The sequence below is a fragment of the Phalaenopsis equestris genome, unplaced genomic scaffold (assembly GCF_001263595.1).
Source record: "Phalaenopsis equestris unplaced genomic scaffold, ASM126359v1 Scaffold000759, whole genome shotgun sequence".
NCBI lineage: Eukaryota > Viridiplantae > Streptophyta > Magnoliopsida > Asparagales > Orchidaceae > Phalaenopsis > Phalaenopsis equestris.
In genome coordinates this window covers 218044-242546 of record NW_018165199.1, presented here as the reverse complement: position 1 = coordinate 242546, position 24503 = coordinate 218044, and the positions used below count along the sequence as shown (strand labels likewise).

The 24503-nt window shown below is 33.1% G+C and overlaps 1 protein-coding gene across 2 annotated transcripts; it reads left to right on the top strand.

Annotated features, from left to right (window-relative positions):
* Positions 1 to 412: 412 nt before the first annotated feature.
* Positions 413 to 18628, top strand: LOC110030744 (dnaJ protein ERDJ2). 2 transcript variants are annotated; one of them, XM_020733635.1, is made up of 11 exons: positions 413 to 527; positions 8399 to 8593; positions 8681 to 8776; positions 9763 to 9883; positions 9981 to 10087; positions 10186 to 10403; positions 12382 to 12559; positions 12642 to 12761; positions 13773 to 13859; positions 14569 to 14679; positions 17589 to 18628. In XM_020733635.1, exons 2-11 carry the CDS (start codon positions 8408 to 8410, stop codon positions 18411 to 18413), a joined length of 2049 nt encoding a protein of 682 aa, XP_020589294.1. In that variant the 5' UTR covers positions 413 to 527; positions 8399 to 8407; the 3' UTR covers positions 18414 to 18628. The 2 variants fall into 2 exon arrangements, with proteins under 2 accessions (XP_020589294.1, XP_020589293.1); XM_020733634.1 differs by having other exon boundaries at positions 413 to 769.
* Positions 18629 to 24503: the final 5875 nt, after the last annotated feature.

Sequence of the window (24503 nt, the reverse complement as noted above, 5' to 3'; positions counted from 1 at the left end):
GGGTGTGAGGAATGCAGATAAACATGGGCCTTTGCTGATGTGAGCATCGATCGAGGCTTCTTTGAGGACAAGCAGACCAACAAATGAAGCAATGGAGCAAGAAGGTGAATCACGAGGTTTCATGAGCTCATGATAACCAAAATTTATTACATCAGGATATCAGACGCAAAATTCTTATTTGGAATAGACACATGTCACATGATAAGTGGATCCCACTCTATAAAACCTACACAACCAATATATTAGTGGGGCCCACATGCCACGTGGTATGTACCCACTGGACTCCGGATGTAAAAAATAACACACAGGCTAGTCCGGACAGAATCTTATTGTATGCAAATTGAGGAATTTTAATAAAATAATAATATTTAAAAAAAATTTCTTAATAATAATAATAAAAAAAGAAGCTTACGGTCCCTTCCTCAGCTCACACCTCGAAAGTCTAACCGGGCTCTCGCGAGTTGGTCGTCTCTTCCTCTCAAGCCCTAGTTGGTCGCCTGTTCTTCTCGTCGCCGGTTGCTTCGCCGGTAAGAAATTTTTCCTCCCAGAAGAGTCCGGCCACCTTCCTACTATCGAAAACCTCGTTGGTTGCCTATTCCCCTCACCGCCGCTCTTCACCACCGGTAGCTTGTCCGGCTATAAATACCCCTGAGAGGAAATTTTAGGCGCGATTTTTTTTTGGTGAATTTTGTTTTTCTTCGAATCCCTGTGTCGCGGTTTCCTCCTTTTTTTGACCATCTGAAGTTCTGAATTCCGTGAGCACTTGAAGGTAAAGATCTCTTCATAGTTTTATATTTAGTGATGAAGGTTTGATTGAAGCAATCCTCACTTTTTTTTATTAAGAGCTTCTTCATGCGTATTAATTCATGAATTGGAGGATTTTAAGTTACAGATCTTAGATCTGTGAATCAACATATCTTTCTTTTTATACTTAATACTTCTTTGAATATGGATGTTTACCAGAGAAATTGCACTATATTTATGTTTTATCAATGGAGGGAGTAAAAACTGTAGCTACTCTGTTTTAATATTAGTTATGTTCTTCTGTTAAAACACCATATCACTGTTTTCTTTCTGTGTTATTCTGAAATACAGAAATACTAAATTTCACGTATGCCTTGGAACATGATGATATTGGCATATTCTTGATATACAGTAGGTATTTGTTTGGTATACATCAAATGTTGAATGTTTAGTCCTTTTTAACCACTATAAACTATACTCTCTTAAATGTATCATTAAAGTATGATGGAGTAGGGATGTGTTAGTCAATTTGGATTAACCTCTTCTTACAGATAATTAAAATCTGATTTATGTACATGTATATTCATCAAAATTTACAGGCTAACAGTGGTATTATAAGTTGAATTGGATGCTTGAATGGTTATTTGTAAAATATATGACCAAATGAGATATGTAAATACATCTTTCTTGTTCTAATTAAAGTGTTTCATGAATCATGCTATGAGGTCATATGAAAATTCAGAATATAACGAAGTACAAATAAGCAATTCTAGATTTGGTTAGAAATTGAAGATTATGGATTCGTTCATGAAAATGCATCTCAAATCATTAATATATTGTTTATTCTTCTACGGTAGCATAATAGCTTGCAATTCTAATGTTTTAGAACTATATCTACTACCTTGTCGTTGAGAGGATTCCTTACTCTTATCTTTAGTATCTTTAAACAATGGGTATTGGTTCGGCTATATGAGTTATACTTTTTTTGGTCTCACTCTTCTAAGAAATACTATAAACTGCTCATGATTTGACATTGAAAAAAAAAAGAGAAGAAGTGGAAATTTTTGAAGATAGAATACTATAGTGTTACACATTTAAGTTTGTGAGATATGCTAAAAGCATGATTTCCAAGCTTGTTCTATGGGGATTTTGATATTGATAAAGGGGTGGTTAATTGGAGGGGTAGTTAATTGGATAACCGCTTCTAATATTTCAATAACTCTAATGGATGATTTACATGCATACCACTTAATTCCTTTGAATTTACTATTTAACGTCGAAACTTCAATTCTTTACATACATGCCACTTTATTTATATACGAAAAGTGAACTTTATGCTGATATGGTAATGCTTTTGGTGTGGTATATGAGATTTGGATAATAATGAAGTTAGAAATTAAACATTTAAATATTTAAGTATTGGGTGGTATATACGTAAAATTCCTTGGACATTCATGGGATGAAACGGTAGGAAGCAACAATCTATCTTTGGGGAAAGCTATTCTGAAAAGTCATGGTATGTTTATTGAAAGTTATTGGTTCTAGATAGATGCTTGTAGTTTTCAATTGTAGTGGCGAGAAGGTTATACATGAAGGGTAAGTTATAGTCTATTTTGAAGGTTGAGATGAATATCAATACAATCTAAAGGAGTTTAGTTTCATACGATCGATTGATTGTTTATATTTGTTGAAACACATGGGATTTTGCAATAACTATAGATTTGAAGGCTTCTTCTATTTGATAGCCTAACTGTTTTATTGATTAAAATTACTTTTAGCCATGTGGTGTACATCATTCACACAAGTTCGTATATATTAGCATCTATTTTCAACTTTGATACAAGTGCCTTATTACAAATTTGTTTCATATATAAGCGGGTTTACATGTACTCTATACAATTTCCATGTAAATTATTGCTTAATATCTATATGAATCAAAGGGTGTTGGTCATATTCTACTTGCTTATTTAATATTCATAGTGTTGATTGAAATGATTACAACAGTTCATATTGAAATTATAGATGCAATTAATATATTTAAATAAATTTCCCTTATATTCTGAATTTTCTTTTAACATGAACAGAACTTAAATGACAGTATGTAAATACATTTTTCTTATGCTTAGACCCCAAACGAGGTTTCAATTGGTTTCAGTTGCAATTTATATACATACATATATTACTTGGAATAGGAATATATGATGGTTTTCCATCTTTTTGTTGATATACATGTGGCACCTTTATTTACAATGTATATGTACAGATTTTCTTTTAAATTCTGTATGCTTACATATCACTTAACTTCTATGTATTCATATTTAACAACTAAGCATTATTATTATTATTATTATTATTATTATTATTTGCTTATACAATTCAAACTCTTGTTTAACCATGGAGTTGGAATATGCACTTGTTTCCTTTAAGTTGTTTAAGGTATGATGGGAATAGTACGAATGTGGAGGAGCCGCCGGTTAAATAGGCTATCTCTCCTCCTTGGAAATTCTGGGAATTTATCTTTTTTTATGGTATTGGTGATAAAGTGCCTAAAGCATTGGATAAGCATATGGATTATCGAATGAGCCTATAAGTTGGAAAGTAGGAGGGTTAAGGGCAATGATGCATAACACTATACTCATGTTTATATAGCCGAAACTTTTAAACCAATATTTAATTAGTAATTGCCCTTCTCACTTTATTAGATTGTTGGTAGCTTTGACCCTAGCTTTGAAGGACTTGTGAATCTCTTCTTTATAACGCCAGCTATTGAAAATCTAGAAATTAAAATGCTACAAAAACATCACATACATGAATATTACATACATATGATACATAAGGTTGAGGATTTTTATCTTTTACATGTTCACTTGTTAATCAGCTGATAGGGATTCAAAGTTGCCCAACCTTAGAGTGTTAGCTTCTATTCAATCTTGGTATATAGACTTCGATGCCTCAGTTGTCTGTGGGATTATGACGGATGAAAGGTCTATAACTGAGCCAATTCCCAACTTAAATTCTTATACTCCATTCAAATTTTCCATATGACTATCACTTGACATTTTTTTTTAATGAAAATATAAATGCTCCTGTTTCCATATTTAAAATTTAAATGCTTGTTTTACCCTTTTCTTTTATATATGCAACTGTACTATACAATTGTAATTTGTTTTGAAGCATCATCAGAGGCGACCGATACGTACTTACTTTTTCTCTTTTACTGTACTTTACTGTACATATTTGTTCATACCTGCATTATTATTACTGCTGCCACTATTTACTGTTTTTTTGACATATTTTTATATAATTTTAGGGTAGCAAACAACGGGCATATGTTTAGGACTGTATATTTCGAGATGATATATAATTTGTGGCATCGCACTCAACTATCTAAACTATTAGATATATTATACCTATCTGGTCTCTTTGTTTTTCAAAATAAAGAGTATTATTTTCAAAATTAAAATTATGTTATATATTAAATTCAAATTAAAAATTTTTAAAAAATTGACCAACAGTGTCAAACTTTAAAATTGTGGTAGAGGGTAACTGGACATAAGTTAAGACGTGATACAAAGATTTCTCATAATCAGTTTGAATTTATGCCAGACAATTCTACTATGGAAGCTATACATTTATTGAGAGGTTTGATGGAGAAGTACAGGGAGATTAAGGAGGATTTGCATATGATTTTTATTGTTTTAGAAAAAGCTTACGATAAGATTCCAAGAGAAGTTCTTTGGAGAGTTCTAGAGAAAAAATGTTTTGATATGACTTATATTCAAGTTCTTAAGGATATTTATACTAGAGCTGTTACTTGTGTTTGAACTGCAGGATGATTGACCAAGTATTTTCCTATTTCAATTGAATTACATCAGGGATTGGCTTTAAGCTCGTATCTTTTTGCTTCAGTTATGAATGATCTTTCCGGACATTTACAGGAGGATGTATCTTGGTGTATGCTTTTAGTTGATGATATCTTTCTTGTGGATAAGACTAGAAGAGTTCAGGAAAAACTTGAATAATAGAGGTCTACATTAGACTCTAAAGGCCTTCATTTGAGTAGATCCAAAATTGAATATATGGAATGTAATTTTAGTAGTAGTAGTTCTAGTGGCAGAATTGTTACTATGGGTGATCTAATCATTAAAAGGTGTGAACGTTTTAGATACCTCGGGTTTATAGTTCAAAGTGATGGTGATATAGATGAGGATGTTATTAGTAGAATTCAAGTTGGTTGGTTGAAATGGAGGAATCCATCGAGGCCTATTGTGTGATAGAAAAGTACCGTTCATACTGAAAGGAAAATTTTATAAGATGTTGGTGAGACCTACAATGCTCTATGGAACATAATGTTGGCCTTTAAATGAGAAGCGCAAAACAAAGTTAAGTATTGCTGAGATGAGAATGCTTAGGTGGATGAGTGACTTGATACTTAAAGACAAAATGCTTAATGAATATAACCGTGATAGGGTTAGTGTAGTTCCATTGGCGGACAAGATTAGAGAGAGTCGTCTTAGATGATTTGGTCACACTAAACGCCGGCCATCTGATGATCTTGTTAGGAGAGTAGATGTTTTAGATCCAGCTTATGTTAAGAAAGACAACGGTAGACCTAAAGTGACTAGGGCAAAATGCATAAAAAATGATCTTAATCTATTAGAATTAAATGAAAATATGACACTCTATAGGACGCAATGGAGAAAGATTGTTGTTATTACTTTTAATTTGCTAGGGTTTAATTTTGCTAGAATAGAAGAATTAATATTTTGAAAAATCTGTAGGTTTCTTTCTACTTTTCCTCGATTTTTTGTTTTTTAATTATAATTTTATTGAGATAAGATGTGCTAATTTTTTTTCATCAGTTTAACCGCTATATTGTTTGAAATAGTCATGTCTATGATGCACATATTTGTTTTTATAGTCTACATGTTTGATTCAAATTTTGTACCATTTATAATTATTACTATTGTGTTTTATTGAATAAATTGTACTGAAGTCATTTCTCTTGCTGTACAATTTGAGTTGAAGATTCTTATTTAAATAATAAATTATCAGTACTAATTAGTATTTTAAATTTGTTACATATTCATTTCAGAAAATTTGTGCATGTTTTTTTTCCTAACAGTTGTGGGTGCGTGTGTGTGTGTTTTTTTTAATTCAAGCCAATTTGAGACTTAGCAAGCTAAATGAATACTTCACAATTTATATGAATGAGACTTGGAGCATCATATTAATGTAAAATTTCTAGCTGAGCTGAATTCAAACAATGAAATATTCGAACGACCAAACACAAACAAATAGTGAGCTCGCTCATGTTTGTCTTTTCACACTATCAATCAAGCTCTCAACCTTCAATGTTACCCGAGCACCATGACATCTCCATTGATATAATTGGATCAAATATATGTATAAACTTCAAATTAGTCAATTTCAAAAGAGATAATAATGATAAAGCATGCTCAAACTATTTCTCAACAAGGAGTGAATTATGTTCGAAATAAGATCAAAATTGATTGAGGATTGAATAATGATTGAATTTTGATCGAAGGTGGTTTGATCATGATCGAAGATGAATATGTTTGCTCTATTACTGTTCCACCAATGGTTATATAATGTTTGAATCTTCTTCCTTCAATGATCAAACCCGTTTTGTTTAATCATTGATAATGAGAAATTTATCTTCAATCATCATTTGATCATTAATCAAAGATGGTTTGTTTAAAGATCAAATAATGATGAAATCATATCTTATCAATGATTGAATTATCTTCGATCATGATATATTCATTTATGAACTTGGATTGATCATTATTCAATCTTCATCAAAGATGGCTAGAGGATGATTCGATAGAATTGATTGAACATTATTCAAACAATGATCAAGCCATTGTGTCAAAGGATATAAATTGCTTCGATGTTACACAATGAATTATTTCGGAAAAATAAAGGTTAAGATGTTCTACCCTGATTCTCTTATAGAAGACATTTATATTATAAAATATTTAAAATTATATAATAAATTTATAAAGGGAAATTGGCTTCATATGCTCCATAATAGCGAAATTTGAGAAAAAATGTTAATTAAAACATGCCTAAAAGTTCATTTTGGATTGAAATGCCTTTGCTATTTAACTAATAGATAGAACCCTTGTAGAATGGTTATGCAACTTTTTGATCATATGCGCTCTTTGATTGTTCTTCCTAGCTCCATCTTTGTTTTCAATGATTTTAGAGCATGACGGTTCGATGGGTGAATGTGTCAGCCTCTCTTCATTCATCGTCTTTAAATGTTAGTAATGTTCTTTAGGATTGAATACAATGTACACACTTTGAACCATACCATTAATAAATAATAGTGATCATTAAGCATTATTTCTAAGGATTTGAATCATCTTTGAACAATGATTTAATAATGGCCGAACCTTGATTGAAGATAGCTCGATCATAATCCAATATTGAATCGAAGATGGCTTGTTCATTGTTTTATTATTATTATTATTATTGGATAATCTTTGATGAAAGATTGAACCATGAATAAATATATACTTGTCATAGTGAAAGATGAATTAAAGAATTTTCAAACTTTTTTGGATCTTTCATCAATTATAAAAAAATAGATTAATTTCTCAAATTTTGTTTATAATGGGCTTATAAATTGATTACATAATTTATTCTATTTTATTATGATATACCTTATTAAAGAAATTAGTTTAGAATGCCTACATATATTTTCTTTCTTTAGAAGTTGTTCCTTGCATGACTACGTTATAATTTACATCCCTTGAAAAGTTCTTAGGAGAACATAATTGCTGAAGTGAATTGTGGTATTGAGCTACAGGAGAGTGGGGCACTCTTATGTGGGCTGCATGAGAGGATTGAATTGGCAAGATAGAGAGGTAATATAGTATATGGTTTATTAAATCCATTTTCTTTGGTTTCAGAGAGAAGACATAGATTAGGAAAGAGGCAGAAAGTTGAAGTTTGGTGGCAATGGTTTGAGCACCAAATGCTGAGAAAGGAGAAAGCACAATAATTTAAGCTTTTCTTCTCCTACTTCCTTTTTTTTTTTGATTTCTCACCTTATTCATTATTTAACATCTATTATGCTCTTCAATTTGGGGCTTATCGTGTTCATCAACAAATTGAAAGGGGAACAATAATGTTAAAAATAATAGAGTTATTTTTTTTTTTTTTTTGGCTAATTTGATTGAGTAATGCTTAGATTGATTCTTTTCTTCATTAAATCTTATTTGAGTCGATGCGGAAGTTTTACTACCTATAATTAAGCTCTGATCAGTAGTTTTATTATTGGGAATTTCTTCTCATTTTAATCTGAGATTTGTACTTGTTAATTGGGCTGTCTCCTTACCTCTGCCTTCTTTGTGTCGTGAAGGTCAACATATATAAATTGTGGGTTGCTGGTTTATGTGTGTTATTTTCTTTTTGCTTATGGATTTGATGGTTTCGTACCTTTCTAAGAAATCGTGATAGAAAAAAATAAAGAATCTCTTACATTCATTTTTTTTTTTGTAGTAACATGGTTTTAAATTTTGAATTATAAATTATTTTCTTTTTCATTTTTTTATTCTTTTACATGAGATTGTAAATCTTTACTCCTTTATATTTCATTCATTATGCTTCTTTTCATCTGCAGAAGGGAGTAATGGCAACGACTGAGGAGAATGGTTCACTTTTCCCCATATTTATCCTTACTATGATGGCTCTCTCTGTAGTACCCTACACAATAGTTAGATTATCCCGCTTTGTAACAAGAAAAACGAAAACCATTCATTGCCAATGCTCTGTATGTTCACGTTCTGGGAAGTACAGAAGATCCATATTAAAACGGGTAAAAGAAGAAGACTATATTATAACTCGACTAGTACTGCTGTGCTGTTACCAAGAAAGTTCATAAACTTTGTTCTTCTTTGTGCAGATCTCAAACTTCTCTACTTGCAGTAATCTGACAATTCTGTTGCTCTGGGTGATTATGGTGATTCTAGTTTATTACATCAAGATTACAAGCCGTGAGGTATATTACATTAGCTTTTAGTTTGCTAGCTTAAAACTTTTGGTCCCATTTTTTCTTTCTTTGTTTTGTTTGTTTCTCTCTTACTTCTAAGAGACCGAGAAGGTCTTGTACATCTAATTTCATTTTCAGTCTATAAAGATGTGGCATATCTGACCTTAAGTTTATCTTTACTAACAAGATGAGGAGAAAGTCTTTTAATGAATCAGCACATATCCATAGGAGTGGGCTGCTGCTCTTTATTTGTAAAAAAAACAAGTAAGAAAACAGAAACTTCTCGAAAGTGAGAGTTTCGTGCTGCCACTTTCTAACAAAGCTAGAAAAAGTGATGGAAATGACACTTTCCCCTGCTTCTTTCCCTTCCTACTTGGGTAATTAAATTTGTCCCTAGCATTACTTAGCATAGTCAGAATTTTGGTAGCTTAAGATTTTACTACAATAATTGCACTATTAAGAAATGCACACAAGATTAGAGAGAGTCGCCTTAGATTGTTTGGTGACATTAAATATAGACCATCCGATGACCTGGTTAGGAGAGTAGATATTTTAGATTCAACTTATGTTAAGTAAGGTAGAGATAGAAATAGACTTGGGCATGTTTTATAAAAAATGATCTCATTTTATTAGAATTAAATGAAAATATGACACTCATTAGGACACAATGGAGAAGAATGATTCATTTAGCTGACCTTACTTAGTGGGATAAAGGCTTGTTGTTGTTGTAGTTGCTGTATCAATAGTAATAACTTTTGAAAAATTTTCTTTGAGGAAATAAACTGTGCTGTCATTGAAAATGCTTCTATCTTTATTTGTATTCTGATGCCTTTAGTTTAGTTTTCTAGCAATTGGAAGCAACTTATACTAGTATATTATTCAGTTGAATATCGTAAGGGTGCTGTCATTCTAAAATACAGTCTTATTTCAGTATTGTATCATTTCAAAATCCCCCGAATCTGATTATTGAACTATCTTCCTCTTGTGTTTAATAGAGCCAACCATTTGAACCTTTTAGCATTCTTGGGTTAGAACCAGGAGCATCAGATTCAGAAATAAAGAAGGCATATAGAAAACTCTCCATTTTATATCACCCGGATAAAAACCCTGATCCAGGTGTGATTTCTATGCACTCTGTCATGCTTTTGATCATCTGCGATGTGAACGATAATTGCTTGTCTCATCTAACTAGTTTTTACTCTTCATTTTCCAGAGGCGCACAAATATTTTGTAGAATTTATCTCTAAGGCATACCAGGCTTTGACTGATCCTGTTTCACGTGAAAACTATGAAAAGTACGGTCACCCAGATGGTAGGCAGGTAATGTGCTGGACTGTTTTTTATAAATTCACTTAACGAAGGGGTAGTTTCTGCATTATGAAAGCTAATAGTATGGGATTATCTTTTTTTTCATTCAGGGGCTTGAAATGGGGATTGCGTTACCTCAATTTCTGCTAAAATTTGATGGTGCATCTGGCGGGATACTTCTTCTTGGAATTGTCGGAGTCTGCATTCTTTTACCTCTTATAATAGCAGTGATATATTTATCAAGATCTGCTAAGTATACAGGGAATTATGTTATGCATCAAACTTTGTCAACCTACTTCTATTTCATGAAACCTTCATTAGCTCCAAGGTATAGGTTTATAACCATATTTGTAATTTGGCTTTAATTTTTGACCTTGCAGCATTCATTAAAAATTCCATATAATTTTTTATGACTTTTTTTCCCGTAAGTCTCTAGTTAATATGAGAGTAATCACTGTGGTATTTTGACTTTATTCTTTGAGCTGATAAATTTTGATGAGACGTGGAGTGTGTGTTTGGTATACTTCACTATAATGCATGTAGTGATAGTAGGATGTTTCTCTTTTGTGCTTAAATTTTTGTGCATGTGTGTTTTAGTTAGCTACGGTCTTTAGTATTTAACCTGGAACAGTATTTTATGAATAAAAAGCATGGCTTTCAAAATGAAAATTTTAATTGGATCTTGTTATTTTCTTTTTCTTTTTTCTTTTTTCCTTCTTTGAGACACTTAGCAATTCCAACCTGTGTCCTTGTCCTTCTTATCGTCTGCTCATGAATATTGTTGTTGGATACCAAACTTTATTCTTTTGGCTTTTGACTTGTGGAATTTATGCTTCCCTTTAACTTGAGCACTGATATATCTCTCAGTTTATTCTAATATAAATTTTATTGCAGATTAATTTTGTGCTGTTTAGCTTTTTGCTTTACGCTTTAAGCGCCCTTAAACTTTGTCTTACTATTGAACTTTGAAACTGATTTCTTCACGTAATGAGTAGCTGATTGCCAGCTTTCTGTTTTAAATATTCCAATTTAGTAACATGCTTTATTTTCTCGGCCATGTAGAAAGAATTAGAGTCATAAGATGTAGGAACCATAATTTCAAAATTCTTTTGTCTGATCCACACCAATGGGGTATCAAAGTGTCACTTTTTATGGACTTTTTCCAGAAGTAACAAGGAAATGAAGATCAGCGCCTTTCTCTTATAAAATAAATGTTTTTTTTTTTATAAGTTTTGTGACCTTTATCAGATATCTAGACAAAAAAAATTCTAAATGAACCACGCTGAACTTTGCATTTATTATGTGAGGTACAGTGGAAAACAACACCCTGAGAGACCTTTAGTTTAATAAATCTATAGAAAATCTCCTGAAAAATTCCAGAAGCCTTCCAAGTTCTATTCTAGCCTCTTATTGTGAACTCGGGCCATATCTATGGGAGGTCGGCTATTGATCATTTTTTCTTATGAAGGTTTCTTAGAGAAGCGTGAACATGTTTATGGAAAGCCCTATGCATGGTTGTTTAGTCCTCTGCCATTTTAGTTCCTCGGTATTGTGGTATTTCTAAATCTATTATGTTTTTTTGGCCACCAGGAACTCATATCAGTTCTAATTCTTTATACTAAATCAATAATTTTAGCATGTACGAATAAAGGAGGCTGAGTAGCGTGTATGATATTTATGGTCTTCTGGCAAATTTTATTATTTGTTCGCTTATGTAACTACTTCAATAACCCAACAAGCTGTCTCCTTCTAGTATAACAATGGTGATCTTTTTCTTCTCATGTATCATTTAGCTTCAAAACCTAATTTTAAGGTTATATGAATATACCACCTTATTCCATAATATTTGCTACTCCTGCATTCTCACACTTATCCTTTAATGTTTTCACACTTAGTTTACATTGATTTCTTTGTTGACATGTACGAGTATATATATATATATATATAGGATACATATTTAATATGATTATTTTTCGCTCATCTCATCTTACCATCACCACTACCATCACTTGCTAACCATCCTTCTTTATACCACAAATCCTTTAAAAATTGCATTACTATGATATTCAACATTGGTATCAATGAGTCTTTTGTTGTCATTTTCATTTTAACACATATACGTAATTAACATTAACATGCACATATATTTTTATGCATACACATATGCACATGTATACATAGATATTGATGTTGAGGTGGATGGTGAGAAGGGTATCGACATTATTTTTAGAATATGCATATCCTAATTCACTTATACTATTTGACATGAATTTTTCTTATTGAACTCGGCTGTTTTTAATGATCAGCAAGGTCATGGATGTCTTCATTAAGGCTGCAGAATATGTGGAAATGCCCATCCGTAGAAGTGATACTGAACCCCTTCAGAAGTTGTTTGTGGCAGTTCGAAGCGAGTTGAATTTGGATCTAAAAAATATCAAGACAGAGCAAGCTAAGTTCTGGAAACAACATCCTGCATTGGTTAAGGTGGATGTTTTCAGTTGATAATTTGTAAAATAATATGGCTGTATCAACGTTGATGTACTTACTGTTTGATAATTATTTTCAGATGGAACTCTTGGTACAAGCTCAATTGACTCGTGAGTCTGCCAGTTTATCTTCTTCTTTGTTGGGAGATTTCAAGCGAATGCTTGAGCTCGCACCTCGTCTTCTCGAAGAACTTGTCAAGGTGCTTTAAATGGACATGATTTTGATCACTAATTTTACAATTTTGGATTACATTAACTTTTATGTTTCAATTATTATATGGATTCTTCTGGACATTAGTAAGAGATATGCATTTAACGTAGTTCAAAATATAATCCCTTATATGGGAACATTTGTGAAATCATTGGATGCTTATTTTGGTGCTCATTTTTTCACTTTCAATGATATTCCCCGGACTGTATTTTGATTGAAAGAAATCAATCGCTGTGTTTTGGATACACAGGGGGGCATCAATGCCACAAGTGAGGAACGGTGAATGTTTCTCGGTGATGATGCATATAAAACACAAAGCGTGGAGGGCATCTGTTATTTATGAGTGTTCTACATTTATATAATTTTTGTTCTATAACATTTTTTACTGTAAAAATCAAGCTAGTTGTTTTTAAATTCTTCATTATGGTGCATTAGAATTGCATGCTTCAATGCTGATTGTTTTGGTTTAGAATGTTGCGTTAAATAAGCAACAAGTAGGCATGTTCTTTTGTAGAGTGTGAGAGATAGAGGTGGATGAAAAGTAGATCTTAAAACCTAGTATTCTGTATTTATTTTCTCAATGGATATTTTTTTGATGCTGAATGATGGGAGGTAGGAAAATGTTGAATGTTTTGATTGTGTTGAAACTATGGTTAATTCTTTAAGATTGTGTTAATCATCTTTAGTTGATTTTTGAATCGTCATTTGGCTTTTGGCATATCTTAAACATGCATGCGGTGCTTATATGTCTATCTCAGCACTTTGATTTAACAAATGGAAGCCTTATTTTTCTATAACATAGCCATGCAAATCATGCCTCCGAACGTATGGTTAATCTGTATTGGTTTGGTACCACCTATTGCTAGTTGATGTAGGTGCATTTACTTATTTTGACGACATTTGGTATCTTATATATCTTTATGTTTTATTTTAATTTCCTGTGCCGTTTTATTTCACATTTAATTTCTATATGTACTCATCACATATTGTTTGCTTTCAGATAGCTGTTCTACCCCGCAATCCCCTGGGGCATGGATGGTTAAGACCTGCGATTGGGGTGGTTGAGCTTTCACAAAGTATTGTTCAGGTTATGCACTCCACTCCTTCATGTAGTTCGTTGTACCAGTTAAGTTTTGACAATATCTACGGTCGAAATTTAACTTGGAAGATTTACACACATACCACTCAATTCCTAAGTATTACATATCTAAAACCTAAACCTTAATTTTTTTTCATATATGCCACCTTACCTATGCTTAACAACTCGTATTTCACTTTTTAAAATTTGAAATAGTTGTATTTTTGATGTTATATAAAAGGATTTGGGTGGTATAAATGTAAAAAATCAAAGTTAGGTGTTCGATATGTAAATACATAAGAATTGAGTGATATGCAGCTAAATGACCCTTATTTTTGCTGAAAGATACTATCTATTGTTTACTAATTTTAAAATTTATGTTGAACGATGACCAACTGTTTCAACTTTCAAAGCATAGTATTTATTTTTTAATCTCTAATTTAGGTATAAGACAAAAACTTATGGTATGCTTGAATAGTTTTATCAAATGCTGTTTTCTTGATCAAGTATTAGCTCCGCCAGTTAACTTCCTTTTCAGAATGCTCACAAATTTAGCATTGGACTCATGGATAACTTCATATTTGAAATCTTATGTACCGTTTAAAATCTCAAACATGCATGAACAATAAGTGTATGCGCTTTTTCTTGAAATTGCTAAAATTAATATTTGACGGAGCATGCAAAGATACTCCTCACACTGTATTATTATTTAGCGCAGGCTGTTCCACTTAGTGCAAGAAAAGCAGGTGGGGCGAATTCGGAAGGAATAGCCGCGTTCTTACAACTTCCACATTTTAGTGAGGCAATTTTCAAGAAAATTGCCCGCAAGGTAAAAACTGAATATTTTTAGTGTGAATTTTTTTTGTTCTGGATGTCGGGTTTCTTATACTGTGTTAATTTTGGTTGGATTTGCTTAAATAAATGTCAGTATCATATAAGTTTGGCTCTTATAATTTTTTTTAATGAAATTGCTTGCATGTTGTCACAACTGATTCTGTTGTTTCTAGTTGCCTAAAGTAAGATGTGCTGTAACGTCCATGTTAGAAAATATGTAATTTTTATGCCAATTATTTTCTACAATCATTCCACTGAACCACTAAGTAATAACAAAAGTTTTCAATAACACGAGAACATAAGATTTCCTTGTTTCAACTAAATAAGCCTAGGTAAACACAAAGATTTGATTGTTTTCACTAAACTAAATAAATGAGCAGTAATATATAGCTTTAAGAATTCCTCTCTCTTTTGTTTTCTTTGTTCCACTCTTGTCTCTTATTCATATTCAAAGCATCCCCCCAAGACTTGATAGATTTGTTACTCTTCTTTTGTGATTATGGTCACATATTTTTAGTTAACAATTTGACGTCATTCAATTTGCGCCTGATTGATTTTGAATTTAAAAATTGTAAGAGAAAATCTATAAATTTTGGGATAGGAGAACTTAAGTTCAATATGTGAAACAGTGGACATTTGGGATTATGAGTTCCTTATGTGAAACAGTTGGTCATTCAATCAGCAACTTATAAAGCATGTCATTTCTCATATAAGACAAACATAATCACTCTATGAGGACATATATGATATGAACAAGTTAAATTTTATAATTTGCTTATTATTCAATTATCTCCAACATTGCTAATAGAGCATCTTTTAGATCTTCATTAGACTAATCTACAACATTAGAATGTGCTAGTTGATGCTTCATAATTTTCATATGCATGTTACTCATTTTTTTGTAGCAGGTTTGTCATCTTGACTAGTTAAAATACTTTTGCTGTGATTAGAGGTTGACTTATTATTCTCAAAGGATCACCCATAACTAATAATCCATCATTGTTTTCATGTCTAACACCTTCAAGCCTATAAATACCATTTTTAGTTAAAAAGTGAATTCTTGACCCTTTGGAAAGCTTTGTTATCTCTTTCATGTAGCATGATGTCGTAGTTTTTATAAAATGGTGATAAAGTACATAATAATAACAAATCTTGAGCTTCATCATCTACCATCGCATCAATATTCCTCAAATCATTGATGATGGAATTAAACTCTATCAGATAAGGAACTCATTTCATTAGACATTTTAATATTTGGTGCTGATTTCTTGTGCTTCTGGATATCATACATTTCTCCAATTGAAGCGCTTAATAGTTTTAAGAATGAAGGCCATTTTGAAACAGTTTTGTCCACTCGGTACATATTCATTTTGCTTCCACCTTTAATTTTTAATAAAGCTTGGTAGATGCTTAACTAAATAGTTTGTGATGATACAAATTAAGGTGATTCACGAAACTGAAAACCTTTCACAAGGTCTCAAGTTAGAGCCCAACAAGTATAATGTTACGTGAAGCCTGAGATTTAGAAATGCCGTGAAAAAAATTAAATTTGAATTTCAAAATATATATTTAAAATTTGGAATTCCCTATGACCAAATGAACACTTTATTTAAGTGTTGAAATCCAGGTAGTTTTCCACAAGTCTGGTGCTAGCTTTTGTAGGTCCTCTCTTGCTAAACAAATGTCTCTTGTCAGTTGTTTTTTTTTTTTTTCATTTTATACTTTGATTTGAAGTCATTTCATCCGTAAAGATTGATTCCATATCGGAAAAAGTGGGCTGTGAAGCACATGCAATTGATAAGATGTGAAGGCACGTGCTATTAATAAGATCTATCTCCTACAATTGTGTTAGTTTCTAAATCTTAAGGTTGGTTAACTCTTTTGAATAAGAAAATATGCTCAGTAATCAAAATTAGATTAATTTACATATATGTTGGTAGACCAATGCATTAATTCCAAGCTTTTTCATTACTTAAAATGGGTTTCATGTTGAATGTGAACCAACACATTCCTTTTTCTATTCTTTGAAATAATGATTATGATTTACTCTATTAGCATTCTTAGCATTACTATTTTTTTTTATTCTTCACCTCACATTAGCATAAGAGCATTGCAAATGCTTTGCAAATGAGAATGCCACGTCAGAAAATTTATGAGATGGAATGCTGGTCATATCAATTAGCCTCGATCATGACTATAAGCTTCTCAAATGGGGTTCTCTTGGTGGTTGTGAAAATAATGTTTTTATAGGTAAATTCATCAAGTTGGTAGGTGTAAATCTCTGTTTCATAAGCTGTTTTCTGTAGGAAAATCCTAAGCAAGATTCCAAGAATCTTATTTACCACCTTAGTGTCTGCTTAGCAGCTTGAGCCTATAAAAAAGGAGAATTTCACTTGTGTCATATGTAATTTTGATAATATCTTCCAAAAATATGACACAAGTCTAACAATTTAATCAAGGACTTTGGTGGAAGGTTGGCATACATTCTAACAACTTAGTTAACGAAAAACCTTGCCACATGGGATGCATTATTAATTTTGAGCTAGGTAGGAAATGAATCATTTTTTAAAACCTATTCCTAGCCTCTACCAACAGCCTTGGGTAGCGCTAACACAAAACTCCGAGACAATTCCTCCCAAGACTGTCATTTTCTATCTCTGGCTTATTTTTTAATACAAAATATTAGTCCTGCAGAACTCTACCCACTTTGCATTAATGATTAAATGTTATGTTTCTTCCCTCTCCAAGTGCAAATATCTTGATTGCGACCATCATTATAATTTTTTCTTTGCCATGCAGCTTTTTGTGCTATGCCATGTTTTTCTACTTCATTTTTTTACTTTTATGATAACGAGTTCGTGCTTCTATTCAAGAAAACTCATGCCATGATTTATTTTCTTTCAGAAAGTGCGCACTTTTCAGGATCTACGTGACATGGGTGTTCAGGAACGTCATGAGCTACTCATTCATGCTGCTGGATTTTCGGATACCGAGGCACACGACATTGAGATTGTGCTCGAAATGATGCCGTCCATTACTCTGGAAGTTACCTGCGAAACAGAGGGAGAAGAGGGCATTCAGGAAAGTGACCTTGTAACAATGTATGCGTGGATCAATCTCAGCAGGAGAAATGGCCTTGTTGGAGCTCTTCCTCATTCTCCCTACTATCCGTTCCACAAAGAAGAGAATTTCTGGCTTCTGCTTGCTGATCCCGTGACAAATGAAGTCTGGGTTTCTCAGAAGGTGAACTTCATGGATGAGACTGCAGCCATTACTGCAGCTTCTAAGGCTATTCAAGAAACAAAGGAGGCTTTGGGTGCAAGCGTTAAGGACGTGAATGTTGCTGTGATGAGAGCTATTGAGAAGGTGAAGAGTGGATCAAGGTTAGTGATGGGCAAGTTCCAGGCCCCAGCTGAAGGGACCTATAATCTATGCTCTTACTGCTTATGTGATGCATGGATTGGATGTGACACAAAGGCAAACCTGAAGTTCAAGGTCTTAAAACGGAGTCGGACTGGGACAAGAGGCCATGTGGTCGAGGAAGGGGCACCTGTCGAGGATGGTATTGAGGAAGAAGAAGCAGAGGAGGAAGAGGGTTATGATGATTATGAGAGTGAGTACAGTGATGATGAGGATGATGAGAAGGAACACAACAGCAAAGCTGTAAATGGTGTCTTGAATGTGAAAGGCCATACTAGTAGTGAATCTTCAGGTTCTGATGAAGAATAATCTCTTTTTTTTCGTTGAATTTGTTATGGTTCTGAGATTTTCAAAATTTTAAGTTAAATTTGCCTTTCACATCAGGAAAAAAAAAAAAAAAACAAAATTTGATTAATCATTGTGTGATGCGATGATAGATGGGTTCTATATGGATTTGATGAGCATCATTTGCACTTTTGAGTATAGACTGCAGTTTTATGAAAGTATTTAACTTCTGGTGCCAATTTTTTAATTTTTCACCGTTTGCTTGGTTTGGAAGTAGCTGCATGCTGAGTTTCCTAGTAATCCCTTATATGATTGTCTCTGCGGCAGTTTAGTTATGCATTCATTGCTTTTAGTATGGTTTGGCTTGATTTTCTTTATCTTTTATATTATTTATTTTGAGTTCTTTTTTTTTTTCAATATAAATTTACTTTCATGGGTCATCTGTCTTTGCTCGCAGACCAAGAATTGCAATCTTGTCTCATCTGATACGTTGGTTCAGCGAGCATTTGCTTATATGCTAATGTTTACTTCTATAGGAATTTGATGATTGCGACTAGAGTATGATAGCATAATGAAATAAATATGATGAAAGGACTGCATCAATCGCCTTCAGCCTACCGTGATGAATGAGGCAGAGTATAATTAAAATCGCAAGGGGTGCATGGAGGAAGAAAAATGTGAATTTGAATAATAAGTCTTATATGTTGGTGGTAGGGAGGTGCTTTAAATAGAATTTCAATATATATATGCATGCTTTCTAAAAGTTATTTAAGAATAGAATGTTTTTTGATAGAGAATTCGCGGTAATAGAGCAATGAGTTTGTCTTAGCGTTGAATGAGAATTAAAATTATATTTAGATAATAGAAAGAATGTGTATAAATATCAGAAATTTTTATTTGGAAAGGTTATAAAGAAAAAAAATTATAGGGTTTTATCAAGTTGAAATGATTCACTATAAATTGGTGTTTGCACGTACATCTCTTATCTAATAGGCAAGAAAGTGTTACAAAGTTTTTTGAGTTATAATGATCGTGCAGAAAAGAGTTGGTTGCCTAATGTTATGGAGCTATTGTAGGGGAAGTAGTTGCTAGAGCTTTGATACATATTTTGAGAGTTTGACACAACATACGTGATGATACATTGTTCCGTAGAATGTTTTGTGACTTTGCGACATTATTTGTTGCTTCCTTGCTCCACAAAGTCAGTCTTGACTTCGTTCGGAGCTTCACCGTAACGAGTAGAAGACAAATCACGACGGTCGACGTTGGCCAACAGGTGGGGGTTGATGGTGGTTGACGACTGCAGAAGCGGGAGGTATTCACCAAAAATATAGTGTAGAAACGATGTTGGACTTCAACTCTTAAAAGCTCCACTCTTCTTTTGGCTCAAGGTCTCCCTCCTCTCTCAAGAGGGGGCATGTCTCTATTTATAGTCTAGGAGATGTCTTTTTACGAATAAAAAAGGGATTCATTCCATTCCATCGGACGGTCGAGAGAATCACGATTCCTTCGATTAGATGACATTTAAGGAACACTTGAGTGCTTCAATGATGGATTCAAACCACTCCATTAGGCTCTTTGGATTTTTCTTGCTGAGAAGCTCGGTTTGATTATAAGTTCGTGATACTTAGAATCAATTTGAACTTTCAATTCTTCATTAAACACTTTCAAAAGTGGTTTAATGACTTGAAATGTGCTTGATTTGACTTGGATTGACTAATTTAAGTATTATTGGGTGACTTGGGTCTATCTCATCTTGTAGGTCTGTCTGGTAATAAGTTTGTTGAAATTAGACTGTTGGATAATTTTTAATCAAAGTTTGAACATTTCTTGCTAAAAAATTACCTCGAGATTCTTGCGAGATGATCGTGATGATGATGAACGGGTTCGAGGCCGTCTGAGTGCATCTGCCTTGGAGTGCAGAATCGAGTGGTTATACACATGAGGTTGGTTGGGGGCTCATATCATAGCCTCCAACCAATCTTTATACATACACACACACACATATTGGAGAAGCCCAGAGGCAATTTTATTAATTATCAAGAAGAGTTACAAAATTAGATGTAAGGGTCCCATTAAAAGAACAAATATACCTAGGGTCCCTTCATCTGGTATACAACTCACTCAAGAAAGATCTCCAAAAAATTAGAAAATGTATACCCAAAAACATATTATCCAAAAACAAAATCCAATAAAGAAACCAAAGAGAAATTAGAGAAAAGAAAGCATCTCATAATGCTAGAGTGACAAACCATCCAAAAGCCAAATCCCCAAAGAAAGCAACTCCTAGTTGATAGAAGCCAAGTCCCATCTGAAGGTAGCTCCTAGAGATACAGAGTGACAATCCTCCAAAGGAAACAATTTCACAAAAAATCAGCAACACAACCTACGAGAAATTATGAAAGAGAACATGAAACCAAAACCAAAGCAAAAATATAATAGCAAAACCTTTATATAATCCCAAATATGTAAACAACAACCAAAGAAAACAATTGGTAGCCAGTAGTTTTAGACAAAAAAAAAAAAGAAACTTGCCAAGCTGAGCGACTTTTGTTTATAGTTAATGGATTTTCTTATAGCCACCAAACAAAAGGTAGCTCGAGGCAGAGAAAAGAGGTGTGTAGAGAATACCAAGTCAGATATGAAGAGTTCAAATTCAGAAACAACAATGAAAAATAACATCAGAATGAGCCCATCAAGCTAGTAATTAACCTCTAATAAAATCAATGTCTAAGAGGTCACCATCCATAAGTTTCCCCCAAAGATCCCCTTTTAGCTAGCCAATCAGTAGGTGAATTTCCTTCCCTATAAATGAAACTCCACTTAATAATAAGCTTATATGTATCAATATGGTTCCAAATTATGTTAAAACAGATTATCAGATTCCATATAGGCTCCTTTTTCTTGGAAAAAAGAATCCAAAACTAAAGTAGAATCTGTTTCAATCATAACAGGGACTAGTTAAAAAATACAACATTGGATAAGGCATGGCATTCTACCTCAATAGGAGAGGTGGCTGAAGCAGGAGAAGAAAAGCAACATAAGCATTTTCCAAGATAATTCCTAAAAATTCCACCAACACCAGCACCATTTAATGTCCAGCTGTCATCCACATTAGCTTTAACCCAGCAAGGCGAGAGGGTTGTCAAAAAAAAGGGTTGGCCTCCTGCCCTCCCTTGGATGCAGGCTAGAGGTAGCAAACTTCAGGCATCTGTAGGCTTTAGAGTAATAAAAAATAATGTAAGAAAATGTGATATGATGAGGGGGAGAAGACATCTCATATTTGAAATTATTCCCAATAGACCAAATAAACTATAGAACCATTAAAGGAAATAAACCCAATATTTTATGAAGAAAAATATCAGATTTCCAATCCAAGAGATAATCATCCAAACAATTCCAAGAATGAAAAGCCACTCCAAAATGTTGCCCCAATAGAAGCCAGATTTCACTAGCGTAGGAGTGTTGAAAATAATGGTGAGTGGCATTTTCCTCACCACACTTACATAAGGGGCATTATGATGCAAGCCTTAACGTCTTAAAGTTTTAAGATGTCATCAAAAGACAACATAGAAAGAAAGTTCATATAAGGGGATAGAAAAGCATCCCAAATCAAATGCCCCCATTCCAAGAATCAAAATTTTTGCAATTCCTTATACAACATCTTTGTAAAAAATAGGTTGGATTTAATTTTCCATAAACTCATGTCATTCTTATGTTTATTTATTGGGATTTTGGAAATAAAATTAACTTTGTCTCCAACCAGTTCAATTAATTTGTGTACATTCCAATTCCCTTCCACACAAAAATCAGAAACCAGTAAACCTGAAAATTGCAATGAGTTAGGATGCTCACACAAATTTTCAACCCACCAACGATTATACCAAAAGGATATGTTACCATCACCAAGATCTCAATAAATAAACTTATTGGCTTTTGCTCTGCCAGAAAGTATAGATTTCCAAATTTGAGTCATTAGTCCTCCATTTAACAATAGCAGAACGAGTGGAGTAACAATATTTATGATGAGGAAATTTAGCCCATAATGACTCACCAACCCTAAATTTGAACCGAAGTTTGAACATATTAATTTCAGAAATGTGATTAAGACTCTTAAAACCTGGGCCTCTAGTTAACTTAGGCTTACATGCCTTAATCCAACCACCCAAATTTTCCTAGAGCCATTGCTAAACCAAAATTTTTTTTTAACTATCCTCTCCAAATTAATTTGAGTTCTTTCTTTAAGATTAAGAACATGTAAAGCATATAGAGGAACGTTGTAAAGAACACTCTTAAGCAAAAGAAAGATATTCCTCAAGTCCCCTCTTTTAGATTTTATTTTCTCCACCACTACATCCATCTATATTTGCTTCCTTCTACCTCTCAAGAGATTGACATCTAAATATTTTAGAGGGAGGGAAGCAGAGGAACAACCAATGTAATTGACAGCCCAACTGACCAAATGTTTCTTCACGGACTTCCCATTATAAATATCGCTTTTTGGCTTTTTGACTTCTTGAAGAATAAATAAGAAGTGTTTTGAAAATTATCCAACATATTAGTAAGTAGATTGATTGAGAAATTACCAGCATTAGTGAAAATAATAGCATCATCAACGTAAGCCAGGTGACTGACCATGAGTTTGGATTTGTGTGAATATATAGTAGAGGGATGCTTCTCCTGCAATCTGTTGATTAACCATGATAAGTAATAAAAAACAATAATAAAGATTGTAGAAGAGAGTTGATCCCCTTGCTCTATGCCTCTCTTGACAGATAAAAAACCGTGAGAGGTACCATTAACAAAAATACTATAATAATTATTCTCCATTCACCTTTTAATAATCATGCAAAAATTTCTTTGAAACCCTCTAATCACCAGAATATTTAAAATAAAATCCCAATTAACTGTGTTGGAAGCCTTTTTTTCTCAAGTTTAATCACCATGTTGCCTTCGTTGCATTCTTTATTAAGATCTTCAATAATTTCTTGAGCTAGAAGTATATTGTCAGATATTTTCCCGCCTATAATAAAAACAAACTGTTGTGGGGGAGATAAATGGGATAAGTGTGGTTGTAATGTAGACGCAAATATTTTACTTAACACCTTAGAGATTACTAAAGTGAGGCATATGGGTATGAAGTTAGCCCAACTAGGTTTCTCATTGTTTTTTTTTTTGGAATAAGCACAATAAGAGAGGAGGTGAAATACTAACACATATTGTCTCCCAAGAAAAAAGCTTTGAATAGCTAATACCACATCTGTTTTAATGTTCCTTCAACTTTTCAAGTAGAAATCAGAAGCATAGTCATCAGACCCACCAGCCTTATTCTTGTTGATGTCGTGCAACCCTTTAAAAATCTCTTCCTTAGTGGGAACATCACATAGTGAAAGGTTAGAGACATAATCCCTTCCTTTTAAGAAAATAGCAGACTCTATAGGGAGACCTACCAGGTAGAATCAAATAGGTTACTGAAATAATGAACAACACTCCTGTCAATTTCTTCAGAATCAAGAATCCAGCTCCCATTGATATCCTTAATTTTCATTATGCCATTCATGTTCCTCCTGTGCTTGATAGTGGCATGAAAATAATTAGTATTTTTATCCCCATCAGTAAAGTAAGTATCATTAATCTTTTGTTGTAACAAGCTTTTCTCTAGAGAGATAACTTTAAGTAGTGTCTTATGAGCAGAAGCCAAATCCTTCACAAGGTCAGATCCAAAAAAAAATCTGAGATTCAAGAGAGTCAACTAGCTTCTGTGCCTCCATCACCTTATTTTAGGCATTTCCAAAAACTTGCCAATTCCAATTTTTAAGTTGTGCAACCACCTTTTTATGCATCTTCTAGAGTTTATACCAAGGGATACTTGCACCCTCAAAACTGCATGCTTGCTCAATAATACTCAAAAAGGATTCATGAGAAGACAATATATTGAGAAATCTGAAGGTATATTTAAATGATTTAGTAAGGAAAGCTAGAGTAAGTAAAATATGATTATGATCAGAGGCGAGATAATTGAGATGTTGGACACAAGAGACAATGAAATAATTTTTAAAATTATGATTGCCAAAGAATTTGCCAAACCTTTGCAAAGTAAGTCCCTCCTCCAAG